General features: G+C 38.1%; 2 protein-coding genes across 2 annotated transcripts; both read right to left on the reverse strand.

The window, feature by feature from the left end:
- Nucleotides 1–6,839: 6,839 nt before the first annotated feature.
- LOC131224771 (uncharacterized) lies at nt 6,840–7,178 on the reverse strand. The gene has a single exon (XM_058220163.1). The coding sequence runs from the start codon at nt 7,176–7,178 to the stop codon at nt 6,840–6,842; it is 339 nt and encodes a 112-aa protein (XP_058076146.1).
- Nucleotides 7,179–21,121: 13,943 nt separating this feature from the next.
- LOC131224832 (uncharacterized) lies at nt 21,122–21,454 on the reverse strand. Its single transcript, XM_058220281.1, has one exon. The coding sequence runs from the start codon at nt 21,452–21,454 to the stop codon at nt 21,122–21,124; it is 333 nt and encodes a 110-aa protein (XP_058076264.1).
- Between the last annotated feature and the right edge of the window lie 1,383 nt (nt 21,455–22,837).

The raw sequence follows: 22,837 nt of genomic DNA on the forward strand, positions 1-22,837 counted from the left end.
TTTAATCCCAATTTTTCTCATTTATCTTTATTTACAAATGACCCTTAAAGGTTTCTGACACATTTTTACATTATTCAATGTATGTGGTACACTTACTTTCCTTCACACCAATCTTTTTGTATCTACTGTTAATATAAATGGCCTCTTTTAATTCAATCAAAATTGTATATATCACACCAATCCTTGGTATTCACCGTTAATACAATGCGCCTCTTCAAATTCAGGCAAAGTTGTACTTACAATGTCAGTCCATGACATGTCATCAACTTAAAAGCTCAATTAGTAGTACTTACTCATGTGTATGTGCATAGTAGACATGTGCATGTTAACACGTGTCCATAATTTTTAGTGCTTTAACATTGATGTACATGCATATTTGAGTCGTTCAAATTTAGACAATTGTCCACTTGGCGTATTGGAACATGTCATCCATGTGCACTAATAGGTGTAATCCATTTATTTATTGAAAAAAATAAAAAAGAGAAAACAATCATATACTCTATACACTATACAAGAGCATACCGTATGCTCTCTCAACCCTCTACACCGAAGACTACCCAACCCCCTACCACATGCTATACAAAGGTAGACCTTACCCTTCCTGATAGCAGCACTAATCCAATACCATCCAAAGTTATAGAAGGCCTCAAGTCAGGGTCGAGAGATCCAATCTAGAAAGAAAGGTCATGTTTGAATATCTGTTATTATTCATTTTGGCGAACGCATCTGTCACTGCATTACCTTCCCATAGAATATTGAAGATTTTGAGGTTCATAGTGTGGTGCAAACCTCTTAACTTCATCAATCATGTACTAGATATCCCAAGGGCCTTCTACATGAATGGAAGCCGCTTCTGCAATAACTCCAGATTCCGTTTCAACAAAGTTGGATGACATCTACCATCACTGAGCTTTTGCTACGATGTTGAAAACCTGCCCAAAGTACTTCATGGAAAGCAAAAAAGAATTTTCCCTTAGTTAATTATTAATCTACCAAAACTATAAACCATCATTAACAATTAGTTCCACCCCATTATCACGAGAGATATCAAATGCATGGTCCAATGATAATATATCCATGACTAATTATCAAAATGCATTGGTCAGGGGGGTTAACAAACATGGACAACTGCGAAACGATAAAAAGGTACTTGTAACTTAAAAAGTTTCATGCATATCATCATGCATTTGGTTCAAATTAGATTGTCCAACTAATGTGCCTCAATTTAGATCTATAGTGGGCTAAAGATTACAATTACTTTAACTATTTATTTATAAAAAGAATAAGAAGTGAAATTATCTAAAGATCTTACTTTCAACAAACAATTGGCAACCAATGAGATATTAGGCTCATGCAATGAGTTACATTTTTGTAATGAAACCTTGAGACTGAGATACACAATTTAGCTGGTATATTTTAAGCTAATGCTTGCGATGTGTATCATTTTGAAGTGCCTTCTTATCAAGTGTCATAGGTAGTTGGAGTTTCAAATAACTCTTAGTGCATTAGTGTTACTATAGTTCCCATCGCCTGCTTGCTAATTCGTTCTTACACAAGTCATTATTACAACCATTGTTTTCTAATTCTAACCTATAACATAATTTTGTCCAAGGGAGCCCCATTTAGCTTGGAGATATGTATTGTGACGGTTACTGGATAACTGCGTACCTATTTTGATGTAGTAGTTATGTAAGTACACAACCATCTCTTATAAAGGAATACCTGCAAATTTTGGATCCATCTTTAGTAATTGAAAACTAGCATATTGGAATTAATATATCAGGGGGGGGAGAGAGAGAGAGAGAGAGAGAGAGAGAGACATCATCAATAGAGAAGGCAAGATAAAAAATTAAAATAAAAATGGGTTCCATTAGATCATATAATTTGTAGTGTAGATTCTTAGCAAGGAGAAGATTAATCCTTTGATTATGGAGATGTGAGACGCATTATGGAAGATCCATCAACATCTCCATCATGTTTTGCTGCCAATGAATTAAGAGATTATGAATAAACCACAGTCTAACATGACCATTGTTTTCCGATTGGCCCCTCCCCTAGGTCTTCCCCAAGTATGTAGTTTCCGACTTCTTGACCAAGCCGTGCTATCTTTATGCCCCTCTCACTGGCTATCGAAATGGAAGGGACTCTGTATTGAAATATCGCTCTCAAATAGGAAGGCTAGTGTGGATGTGGGTCAACTCCATTAGATTATGGGTAAATGCTTGCACCCTCAACATAAAAACTTACATTTCAAAAAATAAAAATACATCAGAAAATTTGATCAATTGTTTTTCCTCCATTTATCCCACTTCTAACCTATTTGTGAAGTTGTTTGTACTAAGCCTGGCAATGATCAGGCTTAGGTTTTTTTACTAGTCGGGCTAGGCCTTTAGCTGTCGTTGTCCACTTATTACTTTAATAGCCATGGACTAGATGGATAGGATTTTTTTAATGGGTATGATTCTTGAACCATTTATGCTAGGCCTTGCATATATATATGGAGGGACTGGATTTACACATCACCTTGCCATGTGTACTGGCGAGAGATTCGTAGTCTTTTGTTCCATCATTTCATCAAAAATGGGAATAGTATAATCGTTAAAAACAGCAAACATCGAGCATAGCACATGTGCAACTTCTAAATCCATTAGTTTTTTTTTTTAATACGACAAGCGGGTGTCCTTGCCCCTTTAAAGTAAGTGTATTTCCTGTGGATGTATGCGAACACTTGTCAACCACGTACATTGGGTAATTTACAAGACGGGAACTTGAAATCAGATCTATGGAAAGCAAATTGACGATCAAAGTCATTCACTCAAACTCACGAGGAGTTTCTCAGCTCATTAGTTATGGGTCTACAATATGCAAGTCGGCTTACCCTGCGTTACTTGGGCTTGATTGAGCTTAATCCAAAGGCACATGGCTAGCCCAAATGATCTTGAACGCCCTAAAATCAGGCAGATTGGGTTGATGGGCCAGGCAAATGTGTTCATTACTATATTGTTGATCCATTTGCTTAGTGGTCATTTTCCCGCATAATGTAGATGGGTTGATCTGGTAGCAACCCAGAACTTCACCAACGGTCTAGATTCTGTGCACCTGTGGCCGACCTCGTGATCAGATCAGGCCTGATTTTTGAGACATGACACAACTGTTCCCCAGTTCCACCTGTGGCTGTGAGGTGAGTACTGTTTCCAAGTGCACTCTAGCCCGTTCACTGGACATTTCTTCAAAAACCATTTCAATAAAAGTTGTAGATGCTTTGAGTTCACGGGCCAAGGTAGCATATGATAACGAGAGATCCTAGCCATTCATTAGTGGACATCTTTTTCCCAAACATCTAATCTTCCCTTAAAAGGCATGGCCCACCTAGTGTGTCCACAAGGAGTGTATTAAATCAAATTAAACCCACCAAATTGTGGAACCCACCACCAAAAAATCAAATTGGTTTACCAACCCTAGCCTCTGCTTTCTTAAACACTTCTGTCTGAAATAATTCTATTGAATTTTTTTAACCGTCCAATATATTTCCAGCAATCTTATTATTAGATAACCGAATACGAATGATTTTTTGGTACATGATGCACCTAAACTGATACCCATAATTTCACTGGTTTACTTTGAAGTAACTATATTCCACGTATGCAATTTCCTAATAATTTATAACTGCCCACACATTATCCATCATGCTCCACCAGAGTACCGAAAGTATTTCTCCTAAAATAAGCTCCAAAAAATCAACGGTTGTTAGAAAATTGGGTGGCCATCATAATCATGAGAACGTCTCATTTGCAGCTAGCTGTAAATGAACTCAACGCGCAACTAGTTGCATATGGGGCCAACATGTTGAAAGTGTGAGCGGATTGGGTGCGGCACTGGTCTCACCTAAGACGATGGGGCCCACCTTGATGCATGTATTCTATATCCATGCCGTCCACCCGTTTCGCCTCTTGCCTTAAAATTAAGGGGATCCAATTCACAGGTGGACCACACTATAGTAAACAGTGGTGATTGAAGGTTTTAGATTAAGTTGATATTTGTCTTTTCTCTTCGATCTAGGTTTATTTGACCTTATCCAATGGTTGGATGACAAGTAAACATTTCGTAAACATTACAGTGGGCCCTATGAAGTTTTTAACGGTAGGGCGTTTAATCACCACTGTTTCCTACATCAGGGCCCACCTGAGATTTGGATCTTCTTTATTTTTGAGTCCATTCCCTAAAATGATATGGCAAAACAGATGGACAGATGGATATAGAATAAATACATCAAGGTGGGCTCCATGGTTTGGGCCATTCCTGTTGAAGGAATGGCATCTGAGCCGTCCAATAAGATCATCCCACCATGAAAATAGGATGCTAAAAATACTGCCCAATCTAAGCATTACGTGAGGTCCACCTGATAGTTAGATGGACCTGATTATTGGGGTGTGCCATGGGAAGATGAATCTGCTGAACGGATTGGATGGAATGCATACACTTCAACAGGTCCGTCCAACCAGCAATTAGTCGCGAGACATTCTCCGTGATTATTGCTCTTTCAATAAACAGAACAGACCTCAATGGGCAGGGGGTTGGCCGAGCCCGCAAAGTGAAACTTAAGCCCAACTCATGATAGGCCGAAACAGACTGGCCCAAGTCCAGCCCATGATGGTTATTCAAGGTCCCAGCCCAAGCTTAGCATATCACTTTTATGTAAGGTCTGGGTTGTTCATTAAGCGTTTACCATCACATATGACAAAAATGCCTCCTAAAATCTTTAATGGCTGGGTCAAGCCAAACGATAATCCATTTAGGCAAGGCTTTGTGGGGCCCACCCAAATATATGGATTTTTATCTATGTTGTCCATCCATTTTTCTAGATTACTATGGTTATGAACCCAAAAATGAGGCATATCTAAGGCTCAAGTGGGCCACATAGTGAGGATTACACTCCCACCATTAAAAACTTCCTGTGAGCGGTGGAAGTTTTGGATCAATATGATATTTGTTTTTTTCCCATCATCTCGGTTTATATGACCTTATGAATAGGCTATATGAAAAGTAAATATCACGGTGACCCCTAGAAAGGTTTCAATGAAGAATTTCATTATCATTGCTTCTTCTTGTGATGCAGTCCACTTGAGTATTAGATCTGCCTAATGCTTAGATTCATACCCTAAAATGATTTGGAAAAAAAGTAAAATGGAGAGACATTATAGATAAAAACCCATACATCACGGTGGGCCCCATAGAGACCTTGTCTGGACGCATTAAGCATTTAATGCGTCAATGCCGGGGCAGGAAGCAGTCCACTTCCCAAGCCAATATGATTAGTTCTTTAAATAGTTGATGGTTGAATTCAAAATTTTCATTATTTTGTAAGTATAATAGTGCAAGAAGAAGACCGGGCTCTAAATTATCTAGAGCTAGATAGATTTAAAATGAAAAAGAACTGAATGGATTTGCTTTTATGTGTATTTCAAGAATCTAACTGCTCTTTCTTTTTATTTATTTATTTATAAACAGGGAAGAAAGGTGCACAACCTCAATGTATTACAAAGACTAAGTCCACCATGGTTATTAAATAGGCTTATTTTTCAGGCTGGGTCCAACCCTAGCACTTGGGCCTTGTATTCCGGCTTAATTCTGACCCATTTACAGCCTTAAAAAAGGAGAAAGGGACAAATGATGTGACACATGCCACTCTTTCCACACATTGCATTAATAAAAGGAGAAAAAAAAAAGTAGAATTGAAAAAGAAGTCTTGACATTTTTAGAGGATCTCCTTAGATTTGGATCGATTATAAAAGATTTATGACTCGGATGAGCCTTGTGGAACTTGGGTGACTCACAACTGCAACTCATCTGAGTCAACTCAGACTTGCTCCGAACGATTGGCTCAACGTCATAACTGAGAGCTGAAAATAGGTGAATGAGTCAGTCCAAGTTGTCGAATGTTAAAACCATGTTAGGCTGATAAGTCCCTTTAGATCATGTTCACTTAAGGGTGTGTTTGGATGCACTATAAAATTAAATTTTAATTATTAGTCCAGGAAAGTAATAATAGCCAAACGGAGCATTACATCATGAATCTAGAAACCATAGACTAAAAAAGTTAAATAAAAAAGACCATTTGGTTCTAGCAATTCAAGAGATCGTATGAATGCCTGTAAGTTCGGCATTTGGAGAAAGAAATTCGCCTATTAAGTCACAAACAAATCTACCAGAAAATTTCATGAGAAGGGGGTGAGTAAGTCACCTCCTGTTGCTTACAGCTGGAAGTTTTCCAGCTTAGAAATTTACAGGTATCCAAACGACCCCTTATGACCATCCATTCGCTCGATCAGACTATTTCAGTTTAATGGCCCATGCCCAAAAATATACTCAAACAGCATTTCTTCACTGCGAGCACCATACTTGCAAAAAGTGTAGAGGAAAGGAATAAAGATTTGTGCATACACCGAAGATTCAATGTATATAATAGACCTCTCTATTGATCACACTCAGGCATTCCCTACCAGCTTCAAGAAGACAGGCTGGCCCATTGAGATAGACCCATGTAACATGACTGAGTGGAAATACCCACTCATCATCATGCCATGATCAAGATTAGATTGGAGTGACAAAATCATATACACCAAATATTCAGAGTATAATCTATAGAAAAATTCACAACCATATGAAAAACAGACAATATGAGGGAACCAATGACAAAAAAATAAAAAATAAAAAAATCAGTTATATATATCCTGTATTGTTAATGAGTAAAACCCATGTCTCACAAAATCAAGGGGTGTGATATTTTTTAAAATTTCACCCGTAATCCGCACGCATGCATATACACGCGATTTCAATGACTAGACCTTATTCTCCTCGTTTCTCCGTCTGGTGACCCGAATGTAACAAAAGACAGTGGCGAAGATAGCCGTCGCAAGCCCGCCAATGATCACACCGCCACCGGCGATTGACTTGTCCGTATGATGATGCTTGCCCAACCGTCGATTTCCGGGTGCCTCGGCGACTCCTGGCTCAATTTCCATCTCATGACCGATGGTTGCACTTGATGTGGGTGGGGCCGAGATAATGGGCTCTTTGGACCCGACCGGGGGCTGAAACTTCTGATTGGGTTCATGTTCCACAGCTAAGGACTTGAAAACATGGGCTAATAGCAAGCAAAGGAGAAGAAATCTGGCCATTGGTGTATGTGGGCCTTTGAGACGCCTTTGGTTTTGAAGCTTAGAGAGTCTGTAGAGAATAGAGAGAGGTTGGTTCTGAAGATTAGAGATGCTATTCGTAGACAATGGAGAGAGAGGTAGTCATATATATAGGTAGCGTTTGGGATTTGATTATGGGTTTTTTATTTTTATTTTTTAATTTAAGAGGGTCACGCGGTCTTGTGGCTGTGGGAAGCTTCTTGGTGTTGAGGAGCTTGGTATTTCCTCTCTCGCTCTCTCTCTCTCTCTCTCGAGATCAGAAGTTCTTACGTGCAGCTAGTTGTAGACGATAACGTGCACCTAGTTGAATTTGGGGCCCACGAATAGTATATTTATGACATCCAATTCATCTATCAAGGTTGTCACATAATGAAAATAAGATAGTAAAAAAATCAAGCTTAATCTAATATTTTGTGGGCCACTTGGTAGAAAATAATGGACAACCACTCAAAAACCTTGATTTCACATATTAGCCCATTTTATGGTTGTATCAGCATGATTCTATTAGTATCCTATTTTCACTATGGATCAATCATATGGACTAGTTGGATGCTTCAGATACACAATGTTGGGCCCCACATCTTTCATCTGGTTGCATTTACAATTAGATGTGGATGAGACCCTTCATTTTTCATTATTGGGTGATACCTGGGGGTGGTTAGTTTTAGCAGGCAAGGCCGTGTTTGGGCGCCACCAAAACCTCATTTAGGAAATACATCAATGGCTAGAATTGAACATAAAAGTGTGGCCCACTGAGGCATCCAAGAGGCCTTAAATTTCACTAGAACAGATCTTGTCATGATCAACGGTTCAGATTTTCGCACACATGGTGCTTATAAGTACTCGTGTGAGAAGGGGTTCAATAGCCAGATGTCAAACGCACTGAGAAAAGAGAGGGGCAGCTTTTACGTACGCCAGCTGTATATTTAATTAAAGTAAAAAATGGGTGGCATCCAAACACACCTGCAAAGGTATGAATTACTATGGTGCAGCAATCTGTATATGTGTGGTCCATGGATTAGTGATCCAGACCATTGAAAAAATGGGTCCCGTTTCTTATGCACTGATTATCCAACAGATTGGATGATCCTGACCATCTGATTAGTGGGATATGAATAGTTTGAAAAGGTAAAACTACCATCCACATTCAATGGAACATAGATCAAAGACCGAAGGATTGGATCTTACCATCTAGCCGGGCCATCGGAACAAAGATCTGTTTCTCCGAAAGGTGGACCCCACATGTATGGAATCCTTCGCATCAGCCGACCATACTGAAGCGGGGGGATTGGATTATTGATAACCTACATGCGCTTGGATGGTAACTTGTGCTATTCCATCTTTCTTTAATCCTATATCATGGCGCTTTTGTAGAGTATCAGCCATTCAAACGGTGGGCCCACCACCACGGAATCATCTTGCAAAAAATCAGACTGGTCCACTTACCAGGCGAGCCACATTATTGGAATCAATGGGCAACAAACGTTCTGACTCAACATACTGGAGTGGGCCATCTAATGAGTGGATCAGCCTCAACTTAGAGATGGATAATCTTCATAGTGGGACCTACTATTTTCATGGTACGGATTTCCTACACAAGTGGTGTGTTGTCAGAAAAATGGATTATGGTACAGCTACTAGACTGTAGGTGATAAATTCTATTTTTATGGAAAATGAAGTAGGTACACGTAGATCTAATACTTAGAAAAATGACCAAAAATAAAAATGCCCAACTGGGTCACTAAAATAAGGGACCGGATCTGTCTGTTTTCATATGGATTGATGACAGAAAGAAAATAAAAAATACAACTGGGTCTTTGAAATAAGAGACAGGATCTCGTCTGGTTTCTGTGTATTGCCAAAACGCGTTTGAGATTGGTGAGTGGATTAGCCAACTAGGAGAGACCCGGCACCACCCAAGACGGTGGGGCCGTTACCGTGGGATTACTACCGTGGGCCTACTTTGATGTATGTATTATGTATTAATGTCTTCTATCCTTTTTTTCCGGATCATTTTAGGGCATTATACGAAAATTGAAGCAAATTTAATTATCAGGTGGACCATACCATAATAAACAATGGTGATTGACCGTCCTAACATTAAAAGCTTCTTAGGGCACAACTTAATGTTTAAGTAGTGTTTATTTACCATCCAATCTGTTGATAGGGTCACATAAGCTTGATCCAAAACTTTTGTGGCCCATTAATAGTCAATCACTACTGTTTCTCATGGTAAGGTCTACTTGATAATGGAATCAACTTCATTTTTGGAATAATGCCTTAAAATGATATGGAAAACGAATGGATGGAGTGGATGCATAATATATACATCAAGGTGGGGCCCCACACAAGATGGTGTGGCCCTCACCATGGGTGGCATGGATATTAATCTCCATACAATAGGATTGAACATCATGACATTAAAAACTTCTTAGGGCATACTTTGACGTTTTTATGGTGTTTATTTGCCATCCAATATGTTAATAAGGCCACGTAGCTTCTCTGGACTCCTCATGTAGACTTCTCAAATCCATGAGGAAAAAAAACAATAAAAATAGAAATAAAATTCTAAATAAATTCGTAATTTGATTGATTGATTCCAATAAATGAGTTTGCAACCTTTTAAATAGGGATACCAAGCAATAGAAAAGAAATCAGAAACAAACTATAACTACAACTCTCTAAAATTCGTAACTTACTAAAAATAGTAAATTTATTTTTACAGTAAGTGTCTTATATGGCTTAAGCACGTTATTCTCCTAATTATTCTAAGCACTTTTCATGTTGGACACTACTCCTAAAGCCCAACGGATGAGGTGTTATAATCAAACTAAAACTTATTATTTATAGTAAAAACGGAATTAAATATGAAATTTGGTTGGATGGAATCTCGCAAATTCGGCGTGGGCAACCCGGCTATGCTAGGTTGGTTGGCTAAATTAGCTCGTCCTACCTCAAAATCATATATGTTACATCGAGTAACTTATTCCAGCTTGTAAGATATGCCTGTTTTAAGGTTCCGATGGTTTTGATGACTTCTGCCTCTGATCAGGCCTTCTCTGGTCCATCTTGGACATGAAAGTGTCCGCGACCTGGTCTACATCACATAAGCTTGGATGAAGGGGAAAAAAATATCAACATGATGTAGAGCTTCTGTGGGTCATTAATGGTCAATCACCACTGTTTCCCATGATACGGTCCACCTGATAATTAGATTTGCTTTATTTTTTGGAATAATGACCTAAAATGATATGGAAAAACGAATGAGCAATATAGACACATAATGCATAAATCAAGGTGGGCCCACTATAAGGGCCACACGTCTTGGGTGAGTTTGGTGTCTCACCTAATAGGCTCCCTTGGGTGGGAAGAAAAAAATGCCCATTAAGGAAGTTCCTCCTAGCCTTATGTGAAATGACTAGTTTATCCTTCAATATGTTTAGATTTAACTAATATCAATGCTATCATTTATGTTGGAGATCCATGATTGGTTGAAAGTTTATCCCTCATAATTTTCTTACGAATGTAGAGAACACGTTTAACTTTAACTAATAACAATACTACCCATTTATTTTGGAGATCCATGATCAGTTGAAAGACGCCCAAGATCACTAGTTGAGATCTACAGAGATAGAAAGCTTTTGGGTCATTGCCCATAAGAATGATAGCTGAGTCAAAGGCTCAAATAATTCGACCATAGGCTCACTTTATGGTGGTGTTAATGGTTCGCTTGAATTAGTTAGGTCGAAGGTAGATCTAAACCCTACCCATTAATTATCTAGGTTGGGTTTGAATTGAGACAATGTCAAAATTAGTTAACAGATTCATTTATAGATAGGCTTTAGTGTACGAGGGATCATAACCTAGCCATTCAAAGTAATTTGAAGAATAGGCCTCACCTCATCAATGGTCTACGAAGACTTAAACCCATCATGCTAACACTACAACAAAATACGGTTTAGCCGACTGATGGGCTTAACCTTTGCCCGCAGCCCGTTTTAACAACTGCGGGTAAAGGGTCCCTTGCTATTAAAAAAAAAACCCTAAAGCCGTATCTCCCTCTTTCTCTGCCTCTCCCTTGCGCCGTATCTCCCTCTCCCTGCCTCTCCCTCTCCACTGCATCTCGCTCTCCTTCCCTCTCCCTCTCCCTATCGCACGCTCTCCTTCTCCCTCTCCCTCTCACTCTCGCGTGCTCTCCCTCTCCATCTCCCTCCTTCTCTCTGCCTCTCCGGCCCACTCCCTCTTGCGCGCTCTCCCTCTCCCTCTCCCTCTCCCTCTCCGCTCGCTGTCCTCTCACTCTTTGAAGTTTCAAGTGTTCCTTCATCTCCACGGCGGAGATCGGAGGAGTTGGTAAAAAACAAAAAAAAACCCTAGATCTCTTTCGCTCGCTTTCTGTGAGATCTCGATCTTCCTTCGATTCCATCGTAAGCAGGTGATTTTCCCATCTCTGCCCTAATTTTTCTATTTTCTGCACTGGATCTTCTGTAGATGCGTTTTCTTGATGCGATTTCCAACTTGAGGCTATTTTCTGTGCACTGAGGGTTTCTGTATTTGATTTTGCAGAATTGACAACTGGAAACGTGAACATATACGGCAGTTCCTGAGAGAGAAGGTGAAGCTGGTGCATCAGCAAGCTACGATTTGAATCTCAGGTTCTGTTTCTCCTCTGTTAATTGCTATATAGGAGTCTCTATCCTATTTGATTTAGTTTCAATAATTAGATTTACTCAAAATTTCAAATTTGCAATAATTAGATTGTTGACTTGAAAGATGTGTTGCTGTAGGGGAATAATCTCCGACTATTGATTCTTTTCTCGTGTAAAGACTCTGCTAGTTTTGGTTTTGATTTGGCTATTCTCGTTGTGTGGGAATTCTCTTTGGACAAAAAAACAAAGTCTTAAAATTTTAGGTGTCGGGTCTTGGTTGCCAGACCTGCAACCTCTTGATTGATGCGGCTTCCTTCATACAAGACAGCGCCTTGGAGATTTGCTTCTCCCTGACATACCCTTCAATCTGGCCGAGTCAAGGTATTTTTTCCTTTTGGGCAATGCTCATGTGTCTTCTTGTTTGTAGTTTTTGATGCTATCTCAACGCCTCTTTAATGAAGCTTGTTGTTATGTTTCAAAAAAAAAAAAAAAAAAAACATGGAAAAGGTTTAATAATTGCTCTGGGAAGGCCATGTTCCTACTGTAATTTAGATTTAGCTCTACCAAGCATTGCCTAAAATAAAAGCCATTGTGGGCTTCTATCCTTCAATCCTTCAGCTCATGGGAGTGAATTTGGTGGTTCTATGCTTGTCATGAGCAGTGGGTTTTAACTGGGTTTAATGGTTCCTCTGTTTTTGTTTTTTTTTTTTTTCATGCTTCTTAACTGGTACTTCTGTATGTAATAAGTGATGAAATTTGGACAAAATTCTCATCATCTGATATGTAACCGAAGTTGAATTTTGGAAGTATTGCATTTATGTAGAGCAATAGATGACTATTCCCAGGGATCTTTTAGGGTTATATTCCTTTTTGCCTTCTCATTGCATCTATCAGTTGGCATTGATGTTTTGTTTGGAGCTGAACCTTTCTGATTGTCTTGCATTAGTGTGGATCTGATACTTGATGCGGTAGGAAAGTCCATAATAATGATTTAAATGATTGAGTGATTGAACTGATATTTGGAATAAAATGTCTATGAACTTGTGCACATTTGATGAACTTGTGCACATTTGATGTAACAAGACCGTCCAGTGTATAGACTGCTCATTGTGAAAATTAATTTCTGCAGTTCATTTTCCATTGGATCAGCTCTTTTTTTTTTCTGAAAGATCCAATGGATCAGCTCTTATTTTATTTTATTTTTCCTGAAAGATCCAATGGATCGACTCATTCTCTTCCTTTTTATTAAAACTTCCCAGATCGGATGATTCTAACCCTTGAATCAGTGGCCTACAAATAAATTGCTAGGGATAACAATGGTACAAAATAAAATCCATGGATGAGCTGGATGGGATTGTCTAATATGTAAAATCTGAGGGTCATTATCTTTCCACGGTAGGTCCATCTTATCAACTGTTTGGATCATTTGAGGTTCATTTGCATGAAGATGCTGATATGGGGCTAGAAAAGTTTTGGATCCCTTCGTCCAGGTCTGTTTGACCTAATCAATAGGTTGGATGGCAAATAAAGATTACAGTGGGCCCTAATCTCAAGATGCCTTTGTCTACTACTTGTCTAAACCATATTAAACCTGAACTTTCCATTCGCTGAATTTTGGTGTTTCTATTATTTTACCATTCTCAATGACTTGCAATGGTCATCCTTTAATCACCCATTATGAAGGATGGGTCACTTTAGTTCGTGATAGAAACAGAAAAAGGCCTATAATTAAATAACGGCTATTATTTTCAAAACGATGTCCACTTTTTCCTCAATGGTGACTTTTATGTTATGGAACACTGCCCTGTTTTTCACCATTGTTTGGAAATCATGAATTGGCTTCACATATTCGCCTTGCTTAGTCTTGTAAACTAAGCAAGTTATGGTTGTGCCAGCTCACACCATGCAAACTAAAATTTCTGTCTCATAAAGAATTGCCACTGCTACCGCTACCCTTGCTAGAACCAACGGCAAGTGAATGCACGACGTACGCATGCCATGAGCTTGTTAGCTTCGGCCCATGATCTAAAAGGAAATAGTAACAAGATAAAGAACTATCTTATAAGGAAAACCTCATACAAAAATTTTATATGTTGTAGGCAATTAATTCAAACTAAACCATTCTGAATGACTTGCAACAATTTAGAAAAAATAGAAAACAAAAATCAACTTCCCCCTCCAGTCTGATCATCTTTGTTTCGGGATGCTTTGGATATTTTTGATATTAGACACTGATTATTTCTGTTGTTGGTTTGGTTGATTTTGAAATCTGGGTTTTTTTAGGGGAATGAGAGGGGAAACTGGCTTCAGAACCTCAAATATGGTGTTTTTGGGCTTGGAAACAGGCAGTATGAGCATTTTAATAAGGTTCGGGGAAAAAAAAGACATTAAATATTACGGGCTTTTAGTCAACACTTCTTTTACCTTTTGGCTGCTGCTGACATTTGGTTTATGCTGTGTTTTAAAAAATAGATAGCTAAGGTGGTGGATGACTTGATTGCAGAACAGGGTATGTGTTTTGGATAGCCTGATTCCCTTTTCTTTTTCTTTATTATTTTTTTCTACATTTGGACGATATGGGCTTGTTGAGGTCATTGAAATTGATTAAGTGATATGTGACTTTGTCATCTTTGTATGTATTGCTAAATACCTACCTATTTCCATGAATTAGTTACAAAATCCCATCTTAACCAATGAACTTGCCTCTATCAATGGTATCTGCCTTACATTTGCTGGATTAATTTTATGGTTTACTTCAATTGATGAATTCATGACCCATTGTAATTGGTTGGAAACTTTGTGTCCTTTTCTGTTGAAATAAAAATTGCAGCACTGATTCAATTGGGATTTTGATCAATTTAGTGATTTGTTACAGATTAATAAATATGATTTGTATTAAGTGCCATTCATTTCTCCTCATTATGTTACCTGTTAACGTCATGAGGAAAATGTGTCTTTTTAACCGATATAGGGCAGGGTCTTGTTCATTAGCTTCGTATTTTTTTGTTTTTAATATTATGTTTACTGAGTTTTGGTGATGCTGCTATGCTCACCCCTCTCCAGATGCACCTTTATGTGCAGCACGTGTGCTAAAAAATTAGGATTCAGTATGGTGCATTCATATTGGTCCACAATTATATGTTGAATGGGCACTTTGGCAAGTGTATTTTTAGCCATACAATCCTTATGTTGTATGCATTCATCTGCATGGTGGGGATCACCTTATGCATTGTTGGATATCCCACGCACTTGCCAGGTTGGCACTTGTGCTGTGTAAAGATGTGTTTGCAGGTGATTTTGCTTGCTCATTGATATTTTAAGTTAGATAGTCTTTAAAATGTTTCTGTATAATGTGCATAACAGTACATTCAAATTACACTACAAAAGAGGTGTTGTATTTATGGAGTTCTAGAAAGCTTGACCATTATCTAGAAACAATTGCATGTGAAATATGTGAGTGCTCATGTGAGTCACAATAGGAAAATTTATGCAAATCCAGTGCTCATGTGAGTCACAATAGGAAAATACAAATTTGGGCGGTATGCTTTATATGTATTACATTTTTTTTCTTAAATTATTATTGTGACTTGTTAATTTATAATTGTGACTTGTGATTGTGATTTGTAAGTTAGATAATTAGTTACCCGTTTGAGGATTTCTATGTGGCCATACATAGATATGGTGTGTTTTCTATGTGGCCATACATTGAAATTTCAGGTCATTCAATTGACCCTGGTGTTTTGAAAACCTTAGATTGATTATCTACTTGGTAGTTTGGTTTGATGTTTGTGTTTTACTGGTCCTTCAATTTAACAATGTTAGAATTGTCTACAGTCTGTTTAATATTGATTAATATCGTGTTCTCCAAACATTGTGGATCTCATGTTGAAAGCTATCTATCAGGTGGATGGTAACTTATGATCGGATGCCATCATTTCTCATACACATAAGCACATGTACACACATGTATATTGAAAATGATCAAGTGCAAACATTTTCAATACCACAAACTTAGGTACAAATGACTTGTGTGGGCTCCCCTTAACATTACTTCGGGAATTTGGCATGCAACCCAATTTCAATTTGTTCCTTGCTACAATACCTTGTTTTGGCATGCAACCCTTTGGCACTTAGCAAACTAGATTTCTGAAAAAGACAAATACGAGTAAAGACTTGCAGTTACTCTTTTGTTCAGCTGAGAAAACTGAAAGGGCATTTATTCAGCTGAAAAAACTGAAAAGGCATTTATTCATCAATTGTTAGGGACTGCCAATTCCAGCACTAGTAAAGACTTGCAGTTACTCTGTTGATAATTTATCTTCCGAGATTTTGATTGTTTTGGATCTTCCAGTTTCACATTTTAGATAACTAGCCTGGTTTTTGGGATAGGTTATCTACAATGGGGCCAACTGATTTTCGTATGTTCCACATCCTCATCTGCATGTGAAGATGTACATGTGAGCTAGCAAACATCCACTATTTTTTTTTTTATCTTTAAGTAGTTCTAAGTTCTTTTTTGTTATCTTCTCCACATGTTTCATTTACTACAATTTGCAAGCAGGTATTGTATTTATCGAGCTTTTCATTTCTTTCAGAGCTGTCCCGCATCTATTTCAAAGCTAGTCAGCGAGTGCATGGGGAGCCCATTGGAAGATGTCAGTGGCATGGTGTCTTCTTTGTTGTCATTTGGGGCATATGGAATGAGAAAAATAAGAGAAAATTTCAAGGGAAACAATTCCCAGTCTGTGGCATCCTTTGTAGGATCAATGGAGGCCTAGATTGGGCGACGACCATCCAGCACTTTAGAGGATTCTCAAGGAGGATGATCTATCAGGGCATGCACTAGCAATGGTAAGCAATTTTTTTAGGTGGTAATTATTTAGACATTATAGGGAACTATACTATGAAACTATTATGTTCCTTAGTGTTGTATTGTTATTCGTGAATTGTAGGTGTTCTTCTTTCTTACTTTCCATAGAAACCAAAATCAAGCCTATCCAAAACATGGAGGGCCACAAGGATGCCTAAGTAGAGTATCTTAATATCACATGGTGGACTAACCAATTGCCAAAATGTCTAAGTTAATATCTGAATGCCAATGGCCTTTTGAGGAAGGGGAAAAAAAATTTGAGTTGAATTGAGTTTTTTCTCCAGCTTTTCCTGTTTGTGTTTTTGTATATTGAGTTGAAGTGATTTGATCATTCCTCAATGCCGGGGTATTGAACATGCTAACTCTTTTAAACAGGCCCAGAAGAAGCTGTCGGCGATTGGATCGTGGGAGAACACAAAGAAGGCTTCTGTGGAAGCTCAGTTGAAAAAGATAAGAGGTAAGAAAGTTATGCTTTTGCATTAGATGTAGAGGAATGATCCAATACTAAACATTCATAGCTAAGTAAGTTAATCAAGCCTTCAATCTTCTTACTCGAGGGGCACTTGTACAAGATCTGGGCCATTCATTTATTTTGACCCAATGCAGATGGGCCATGTCGCTGAAAAATAGTCCAATTTCACTTTTATGCATTTATGATCTTCTTCTTTTATTTTTCATTTTCTTTCTTTCATTTCTTTCTTTTTAATCTGTAGATGGGAAATGCTGCAGCTGCATTTGGTGGAGGCTTGCCTCTTGGAATGACAAGAGTGAGAGAGGCAATGAGAAACAGAGGAGTTCAGAAACCAGAGCCAGGTAACAGCCTCATCGAGCTACATCCAACAATTTAGCTTGAATCAGAATTTTCAAGGACTGTTGTGGATGCATTTCTTTCTTGTGTAGCATTTTCTATATATGTTGTTAGACTTCCCTCTTCTCTTTCCGTACTTTTCTCTCCCAACTTTTCTTTTCTTTTCTTTTATTTTTTTCATTTTCTTTCTCCACCTGATTTGAAAATAGAAAGGGAATTCATATATATTACTCTCCTTCCACTGATAGACAATTCACTTTCTAGAATAAAATGGTAAATTCAATAGAGCTATTGCATCTATTTGTTTTTTTTTTTTGGCACCATTTAAAAATTGGCAGTGACTCATCCACCTTACATATCAGATTGATTTACAGCTATACACACCATCCATATTGTGGATCTCATTGTTGATGGAGCATTTCTAAAATCAGACATTTCTAAATTACACTGATCAAGCAATCCTAACCATCCAATTAATGTATATCATATGGATAGATGGTTAAAAATAAAAGTGAATGGTCCAAATTTGGAAGGACAAATCTGATGGTTAATGTTATCTTCTCAGTGAAGATTTTTTATTATGCACTTGTGCTCCATCCATAGATTTGGATGGTCTGGATTGCCATACAAGCATGCCATGTGTATGTCTAAAGTCTCACCACCAATTTCTAAATGGTGCAAAACTAACTCTTGACTCCCCTTGCTCAAGACCTGACCGATGACTCTCTTTTTTTTTCTTTTTAAATTTATGGGCAGTGAAAATTATAATGATGGAGAAATTCCAAGTATCGCATGGTAGCTTATGCTGAGGGTTAAAATATTTCAATGGAGACGTATCCTATGGCAGTAGGATTGCGCCTACAACTAACCGACCGGTAAAAAATGGAAACAAATCTGTTGGGATAGTGCCCTTCATGGTGATGCTAGTTTTTTGAATTGGCCACTTGGATTCTGATTCACCCTAAGCAGAGTAGCAGACCTCCTTGAGTAGTAAACCTTGATGATGGTGATGCTGGTTCTAATTGAAAATAAGTTGGTCCATTTGTTCCACTCAAACATCTTTCTTTGGCAGTCCAGCAGACTATGAAACTGAACCTTTTCTGGGTCAAACAATTTGAGCTTGTTTTAGTTCTTTCATTTAAGCAGAGCAAGTTCGATTGGATCTTGCTTGCAACCAGATGAATGCATAATATTTCTCAATTGGTTTTGATTAAATTATTGTTTGGTTTTATCTGAATTTTGCTGGATCTGAATTGGCATCAACCAATTCTCATTTTACCTTTGATTTGTTGTAGGAAAAATCAATGAACTGGAATTATCAAATGATAATGCTGAGAGTTCAGCGGATTTTTGTTCCGTAGACTCGGATTGGTCTTCTCCTGATAAGAGATCCATTTCATCAACTAATGTGTATAAGGTGAACTCCCAAGGAAGCTCAACAAGAACTCCAAATTCTGAGTTGTCTACAAGGTGGAGGCATACCCGCAATTTCTCACCCGCTGCAAGCCAGTTAACACTCTACAAGGTAGAGAATCTCTTACAGCCTGTTTGAAGGCAAGTAGAGTGAACCTCAATGGCAGCTACACAGCTCACCAAAGATCGACAGAAGAAACCAGTCCCTTGGAAACAATGGCAATCATTGGCAATGAGGAGATCATTGACATTAACCAAGGTATTAGCTGCTTAGATTGGTGTATAATTAAAAAAAAAAAAAAAAACTAGGATACATGTGGGTCACCTTTTCTTTTTCTTTTTTTCTTTTTTTTTTAATACTTTTTGATAAGAAAGATTTTCTCTATTGCTACGGATTTTAGGTAGCCGTGATCTCTATAGCTACGGATTTAAACCGTAACAAGATTTAAAGGGGTGAGATCCCATGGCTACGGTCGTACTGTGAGATAGTCATCTTTAGCTACGGATTTTATCCGTAGCTTTTGACCTATAGTCTGGTAGTGTAGCAAAAAACTGATAATTTAGCGGCGTCCAGCACAACTGTTAGTAAAGGTCCTGACCGCCGGTAAAGCCTTTACCGACTGAGGCTTTACCGGCTGTTAACTAACCGCGGGCAAAGGATTTGCCCGCAGTTTTCTGGGCCGGCAAAGGCCAGTTTTCTTGTAGTGTAAGGAGATCGAGTAATATCCATGCTGCGTTGGATATCTACATAGTCTAAAGCACGTTAATAAACCTTCGTATCTCTAAATACAAGATGTGAAGGATTCTTAGGCTTTTCTGTCTCACTAGTTATTCTGGTAATATAAAGAAAATATGCAAAAATCAGAAATTATTTCATTAATTTTTAAATGATATTTGTATTTGATTGTTGATTTTTCTATTTCATTTATTAATAGTAAATTATAATAATAACATTTTTGCATTATTTAAATATTAAATTATTACTAAAATACACTAATATTACTATTTGGATAAAGATTTCTACAATAATACTACGGAAATTTGTAATGACTACAAATTTCATTACTTGCCTTTAGTCTATATTTGTATTTGACCAATGATTCTCATGTTTGATTTTACAATAATAAATTTATAATAATGGTACTCTCCCTTTCAATTACTAGAATAATTGGTGAAACAAATAAGCACTTAAAACTTTAATTATTGGATCTCACTTGAATTTGTGTTGGATGCATGGCGGGCTGCACCAAGTTGAAGTCAGTTTATTTTATGTTGAACCAATTTAAACCCATTTAAAAAGATTGGCCTTGGACAGCTCATCTCATTATATTGGCTCATCCAAAACTAAAATTGAATCAACTCACCGGCTCAAAAACTTAAATAAAAAATAAAAAATAAAAAAGGCTGTTTGGCTTTAGCATTTTAGGGGATTGCTTGGATACCTATAAGTTCTATAAGTGAAAAGTATTTTTTTGGTAGTGCTTAGGTAAGGAAATTGACCAGTAAGTCACTTACAAATAATACTACAAAGGAAATTAATTTTTATGGGAAGGAGTGAGCAATTCATTACCTATAAGTGACTTACACCTTAAAAGTCACTTGCCACTTGAAAATTTACAGGCATCCAAACGGCCCCTTTCGGCCATGTATTTCAATTTGATGGTCCATTCCCAAAATCTACCTAAACATCGTTTCTTCATCGTGAACACCACACTTCCAAGAGGTGCAAAGGAAAAAAAGAAAGAAAAAAGAAAGAAAGAAAAAGAAAGATGTGTATACACTGAAAATTCAATGTATATAATACACCCATCTATTGATCACAATCAGGCAATCCCATCAGCTTCCAAAGGAGAGGCCAACCCATATTAAAGATAGATCCATGTACCATGCTTGAGTGGAAAGACACTCATCACCATGCCATGATCAAGATCAGATGAGAGTGACTAAATTATATACACCAAATATTCAGTATATAATCTATAGAAAATTTACAACCATATGAAAAACAGACAATATGAGAAAACCCAATTACAAAAAATAAAAAATAAAAAATCAGTTATATATATCCTCCATTGTTAATGAGTAATACCCATGTCTCACAAAATCAAGGGGTGTAACATTTTTTTAAAAAAATTTCACCCGTGTGTGTACGCACGCATACATATACATGCAATTTCAATAACTAGACCTAATTCTCCCCATTTCTTCGTCTGGTGACCCGAATGTAACAAAAGACAGTGGCGATGATAGCCGTCGCAAGCCCGCCAAGGATCACACCTGCACCGGCGACCGACTTGTCCGTATGATGGTGCTTGCCCAACCGTCGATTTCCGGGTGCCTCGGCGACTCCTGGCTCAGTTTCCAGCTCATGACCGATGGTTGCACTTGAGGTGGGTGGGGCTGAGATAATAGGCTCTTTGGACTCGACCAGGGGCTGAAACTTCTGATTGGGTTCATGTTCCACAGCTAAGGACTTGAAAACATGGGCTAAGAGCAAGCAAAGGAGAAGAAATCTAGCCATTGGTGTATACGGGCCTTTGAGATGCCTTTGGCTTTGAAGCTTAGAGAGTCTGTAGAGAATGGAGAGAGATTGATTTTGAAGCTTAGAGAGACTATCTGTAGAGACTGGAGAGAGAGAGGCAGTCATATATATAGATAGTGTTTGGGATTTGATTCTAGGATTTTTATTTATTATTTATTATTTTTAATTTCATTAAAGAGAGGGCTAAGCGGTCTGGTGGTTGTGGACTTGTGGGAAACTTCTTAGTTTTAGATTTTTTGAGGGAGAAATTTCCAACTGCACGACCAGTGTATGGCCCACAACCTTTTAAAGCTCATTTCTTTTTAGTTGCCAAGAATTCTCCCCAGGCGTACGGACGCCCTTCACATGGCGAAAATGCCCCGCTCTAAAATAGGTAAGTAATCGTGGGCCACGGTTTTAGATACGGTTAGAAATCCGTAGCCATAGCGGTGACCATTGAATAAAAATATCTGGGTGGTACTACCGCCGATCCGGCGGTAATGCCACCAACCTCTGGAGGTCTGTGCGGTGGTATCGCCCGGGTGCGGTAGTGCCGCCCGGTTTTTTATTAAAAAAATTGGGTGGGTCCCATCGTGGGCCCCACACTCAATGTTCATGATTTTGGTGGGCCCCACATCCACCTGTGCACTTTATTTTTATTTTTTTTAATTTCTTACATGGATAACTTCATTCTACCTTCATTTTTCTCTAATACATATTTATATAAATATGTATATATGAGCATATAAAAAAATTTCTCTCTTTTTTTCATTTCTTTCTTTATTCATTTAACAAGAATATCTTCTAAACCAAAATTAGTTACTTGATGTAGCCTATATGATTTTGGGCTAGGAGAAGCTACTTTAGCCAACCAACCTGTTTATTTTCCAAGATTCCAATAGGTCAATGGTCGAAAATCCATTTCATTCACTTCGCGGTCAATTTCATTCATTTCATTTACTTCACGATCAATTCCACGCATTTCACGGTCATTCCCATCGTTTCCGCTTTACTTCACGGTCAATTCCATGTATTTCATGGTCAATTCCCTTTACTTCACGGTCATTTCCATGCATTTCACGGTCAATCCACATCACTTCACGGTCATTTCCATGCATTTCACGGTCAATCCACATCACTTCACGGTCATTTCCATGCATTTCACGGTCATTCCCGGCGATTCCATGTTGATTCACGGTCATTTCCATGCATTTCATGGACAATTTTCTTCACTTCACGGTCATTTCCACACATTTCACGGTCAATACGCTTCGCTTCACGATCATTTCCCTGCATTTCACGGTCAACCCCGGTGATTCCGTTTGATTCACAGTCATTTTCATGCATTTCACGGTCAATTTCCTTCACTTCACGGTCATTTCC

Source organism: Magnolia sinica, chromosome 1 (genome assembly GCF_029962835.1).
Source record: "Magnolia sinica isolate HGM2019 chromosome 1, MsV1, whole genome shotgun sequence".
Classification (NCBI taxonomy): domain Eukaryota; kingdom Viridiplantae; phylum Streptophyta; class Magnoliopsida; order Magnoliales; family Magnoliaceae; genus Magnolia; species Magnolia sinica.